General features: G+C 49.7%; 1 protein-coding gene across 2 annotated transcripts in view; it reads left to right on the top strand.

Moving 5' to 3' along the window:
* The first annotated feature begins 302 nt into the window (after positions 1 to 302).
* The window catches only part of PRCC (proline rich mitotic checkpoint control factor), a 26,912-nt gene continuing 22,137 nt past the window's right edge, over positions 303 to 5,077 (top strand). The window contains exon 1 of one of the 2 annotated variants that reach the window (XM_004388465.1): positions 303 to 1,066. In XM_004388465.1, coding sequence (XP_004388522.1) covers positions 593 to 1,066 — 474 coding nt within the window. In that variant the 5' untranslated portion in view covers positions 303 to 592. The remainder of the gene's footprint in view (positions 1,067 to 5,077) is intronic. The other variant, XM_023742525.1, reaches the window with a different exon arrangement.

The raw sequence follows: 5,077 nt of genomic DNA, 5'->3' as shown, positions 1-5,077 counted from the left end.
TCTAAGAGCACCACATCTCCCATAAGTCTTAGCGCCCTAGCTGCTACTTTAGGGAACTTCAAGTACCGAAATGCTCCCCTCCCTGTCGCCGTGACTACCGCGGTGCCCTATGGGGCTTGTAGTCACCTAGGAATTGTCTGGCGACTAAAAAAACTACTTATCCCAGGAGTCCTCGTGTCAGAGGCGGGTTTCCGCCCAGTCTTTTTGCGCTCGCTTTGATCTTTCCTCGGACTCCACCTCCCGCTGTGCTTTGCGCTGAGCTCCCTTCGGCGGAGAATGGGGCTGTGGCCAAAGTGTTCTCTGGGAGTTGTAGTTCCGGTGTTGGTGAGGCGAAGAGGAGGCGGAGTGACTCGGCGGCCATTAGCTGTGGGTAGTTGCCCGGGACTAGGAGCTTAAGTGAAGAGGGAGTCCTTATTCGGTGGAAATCAGCTGGAGCCATGGGTTCTTACCGGGGCTAGTCCTAGAGTACGGAGCAGGCGGGCTCTTCGGTTCCCTGCCCCGCCGAGTGGCGGGGCCCACTAGGCCTCCGGGCATCCCCGGTCTCAAGTAGGCCTCGTCTGCCGGCAAGGGCGCCCCAAAGGCGGGAGGCGCCATGTCGCTGGTTGCTTACGCCAGCAGCGATGAGAGTGAGCCGGATGAGGCTGAGCCGGAGCCGGAGCCGGAGGAGGAGGAGGTGGCGGCCCTTACATCTGGGCCCACTTTAGGGGGCTTGTTCGCTTCTCTCCCCGCACCCAAGGGTCCGGCCTTGCTGCCCCCGCCTCCCCAGATGCTGGCCCCAGCCTTTCCCCCGCCGCTGTTGCTGCCCCCACCCACAGGAGACCCCCGGCTTCAGCCTCCTCCCCCCTTGCCCTTCGGCCTGGGAGGCTTCCCCCCACCTCCAGGCGTGAGCCCGGCTGAGGCGGCGGGAGTTGGGGAGGGGCTGGGATTGGGGCTGCCCTCGCCCCGAGGCCCTGGTCTCAGTCTGCCCCCCCCTATCGGCGGTGCCGGACCCCCCATGGGGCTTCCCAAGCCAAAGAAGAGGACAGAGCCCGTGAAGATTGCGGCGCCGGAGCTGCACAAGGGGGATGTGAGTATTCCGGGAGGGCACCCCCAAACTGTCCATCGGGTTTGGACATGGGCTCAGCTGTAGGAGGGACTTGTGGAGATTACGAGACTTCCTCTTGTAAGAGCATCCATTGGTTCAGAGCCCCTGGAATTCTTAGTGCGATTAATTGAACCGAAGTTTGTCAACTTTGGGGAGTTAGGGTGCTTGTCCATCGGCTTTCCGAAAGCTGGTCTCGCCTGCAGAAGGGCCACATATCCTCATCACCTGGCACTGAAAGGCCCGGGGGCAGTTGTTTCCATTTGTGCTTTCTGCATTTTCACCTCAGGCAGGCCTTCTTCCCATTTCCCATAATGAGAACAGGATGACATCTGGCACCTAAAAAAGTGACAGGAGACAGGACTCCTGAGCCTTTGCTGAACATTTGGGACCAACCTTTTCTGTTACCTCTGAACTAAAATCCTTTTATAGCAAAATAGAGATAAATAATGACATTATCCTGAAGCATCAAGATCTGGAGAAAAAGAATTAGGAATCGTGGGTTCTAGTCTTGAGGGAGGTTAGGGAAGAAACTGTATATTCGTTGGGCGCAGATCATTTGCCAGACATTGATCCTTTCGTTCAATTATTACAGAAAACTGGGAGGTAACTGTACTAATTTTACAGCTGAGCAACAGGCGTCCAGCATGCAAGGTCTCACCTGGTAAAGAACATAGAGTGAAGATTAAGATCTGGCTCTGTTTGAACTCCAGACCTATGCCTCAGTTTTACCATTTAGGTATCATGAAGCCTAGGTGAATTAGGATGCTTGGATACTGTTTCTAGAAGTAACCAAGGTTATGATGATGTTTCCTATACTTTGGAGGCAGAAAAATACCACATGGCCTCACCAGGGCTAAAGGGGACATTAAGTCTAGGGGCAGGTAGCGTTTTAGAGTTACCCAGGAGTTCTTTTTCTCTCCCCTATGAAATGAGTTGATTATTCCCTGGCTCACCTTTGGTAACCCTCCAAGAGAAGCTTATTCTCCTCCTCACTTTTCTTCAGATTGCCAACTCTGCCTAGGGGCCATTTCCATTTTTTGCACTTGCTGTTCCCTCAGCTTCTTCCCCCAGACATCCTGATGTTCCCTCCTTCACCTCGTTGGAATCCTGGCTTAAAATCTGTGTTCTCGTTGAGGATTCTCTAGCTTACCTATTTAAATTGCAGCCTCCTATCACCCACTGCCCTCCGTTGCCCGTCTTTGTCTTGTTTTTCTTCATAGGCCTTACCAGCATCTAACATGCTGTTTATTTGCCTCTCTCCTGCCATTAGCATGCGAGCTCCATGAAGGTAGGGACTATCGTTTATTTTATTCATTGCTATATTCCTAGCGGTTAAGACATGTCTGGTATATGCTAAGTACCCCATAAATATTTTCTGACTGAATAAACTCGAATGGATAAGGATTCTTCATGGAAGGAGGTTCCAGGTTCACCCTAACTATCTTATTCCAAACTTTCTTCCATATAATTTCTCTCTTCTGTCTCACCTGAGCCTCTCATTTCTAAGTCTAGGATCAAAAAAAAAAAAAAAAAAAAAATCCTGCTATTGCTTCATCGAAAGTTAGCTTGGCTTTGGTTTAAGTTGGGACGAAGGAGGGTCCCTGAATGAGACAAAGGCAAATAGGCTGATTTCCTTGACATTCTCTTTTTTCTCCTCTCCTTTCTTTTCTCCCCAAACTTTATCCAGCCTGATTGTGATGTGTGGGTGAGGAGTGGGGAAGATGACACTTTGAGCCAGCCTGACTCCCTCCACCGTGACAGGTGGAAAGGCTCATTTCTGGCTCTTCGTATTAGAAAAAGTTGCCTGGTAGAGGCTGTACAATCTTCCATGTAGGCTGGCTGAAGTGCTGGAAAACTGAGAACTCCTACTCTCTCTCTCTTTTTTAAATACAATTCACTAAATTCCTGAGGTGAACAGTCACAGAAAAAAACCCAACCCCTTGCCGTTGAGTTGATTCTGACTCACAGTGATCCTGTAGGACAGAGTAGAACTGCCCCTAGGGTTTCCAAGGAGCGCCTGGCGGATTCAAACGGCTAGCCTTGTGGGTGGCAGCCAAGCTCTTAACCTCTGCGCCACCAGGACTCCAAACAGTGACATGGATAATATAAATAAAGCAAAATCCTAGCCCTTAGCTGGTTCAGTTTCCCAGTTTTGTTCTGTTCAAGTTGGTATCTTTGTTTTCTGAGCACATAATTCCCGGGGAAAGGTCATATGAAAGTGTTCAGGATGGTCAGGTGAGAGTGATTTTGGTCTTTAAAATTGTGTCCCCTCCAGTTTTAAACCACTCTGCTTCCAGGCTCCGTGTCTTCTACTAAGTAGCCTGTCAATACATGTTTAAAGGAATGAATTAGGTTTCCTTATATAATTTCCCATTGGAATTTGGTGCTGAAGTAGAAGATAATGAACTCTGAACTCTTTTTTTTTTAAATTGTTGTGCTTTAAGTGAAAGTTTGCAATTCAAGTTAGTCTCTCATACAAAAATTTATACATACATTGTTTTGTGACCCTACTTGCTCTTCCTATACTGTGACAGCACATTCTTCCTTTCCACCCTGGATTTCCCGTGCCCATTCAACCAGGTCCTAATCCTCTCTGCCTTCTCATCTCACCTCCGGACGAGAGCTGCTCATTTAATCTCATGTATCTACTTGAGCTCGGAAGCACACTCTTCACGAGTATCATTTTGTGTCCCATAGTCCAGTCTAATCTTTGACTGAAGAGCTGGCTTTGGGAATGGTTTTATGAACTCTTTTTTTTTAAATTAATTCGTTCAATATTGAGTGTCTTCTCTGTGCCAGGAGCTGAGAGTGCAGTAGTGAACGTGATAGGTAGGCCTTGCTCCGGAGCTTATGGTCTGTTGGGGGGAGACAGACAAGGAAACACTTTAGGTTAAGTCAGAGAGGAACCATGATAGAGCCTGGTCCATGGGAGCACATTGAGTGGGCACCTATCCAGTCTTGGGAGGTCGGGGAGGCTCGCACCCAAACCAAACCAAACCCATTGCCATCGAGTTGATTCCAACTCATAGCGACCCTGTAGGACAGAGTAGAACTGCCCCATAGGGTTTTCCAAGGAGTGGCTGGTGGTTTCGAACTGCTGACCTTTTGGTTAGCAGCCAAACGGTTAACCACCGTGCCACCAGGGCTCCAAGGAGGCTTCCAGGAGGGGGGTATGTCTAAGCAGAGGTAAAACAGATGAGTGGGAGGTAGTCTGAGAAAGGGGATGGGGTGGGGAGGAGCTCATCAGGCAGAGGGAATAGCACGTACCAATGCCTGGAGGCGAGAGAGACTGAAAACGCTTTTGGGGATCCTCAAGTGAGTAAGTCAGAGTAGCTGGAGTATATGGGGGGCAGTGATGAGAGATGGGGCTAGAGAGAGGCCAAGGCCAGAGGATAACAGGCCTTGGATGCCAAGCTGAGGCCTTCGTTCTTAGTTCTGGGGTAGTGAAGAGCCCTTAAAGGTGGAGCAAGAACTCTCTGATCATAGAGTATTGGAAGACTTGAAGGGACCAGGACTGGCAGAGTCACTAGGTGAGAGATGATAGCGGCCTGGATGAGGGAGTAGCAGGAAAATGGAGAAAACCAGAGGTTCAAGGTATATTTAGGGGTAGAAGTGATAAGACTAGGAGATTGACTGGATGCTGTGGATGAAAGAGAGGATTCAAGGATGACCCCTATCTTTCGGTTTGGGGAGCTGGGAGGGTTGTTGTTATTGTTGTGTGCTGTCGAGCTGATTCCGATTCACAGCAACCCTATATGACAGAGTAGAACTGCCCCATAGGGTTTCCTAGGCTGTAATCTTTATGAGAAGGAGCCCTGGTGGTACAGTGGTTAAGTGTTCAGCAGCTAACTGAAAGGTTGGTGGTTCGAACCTATCAGCTGCTCTGAGGGAGAAAGATATGGCAGTCTGCTTCTCTAAAGATTACAGCCTGGGAAACACTATGGGGCGGTTCTGCTCTGTCCATAGGGTCCCTGAGTGGGAATCGACTCCACG

Source organism: Trichechus manatus, unplaced genomic scaffold (genome assembly GCF_000243295.1).
Source record: "Trichechus manatus latirostris isolate Lorelei unplaced genomic scaffold, TriManLat1.0 scaffold00213, whole genome shotgun sequence".
NCBI lineage: Eukaryota > Metazoa > Chordata > Mammalia > Sirenia > Trichechidae > Trichechus > Trichechus manatus.
Note: the sequence above shows the minus strand (reverse complement) of the source record. Positions and strands in the feature narration are given on the sequence as shown.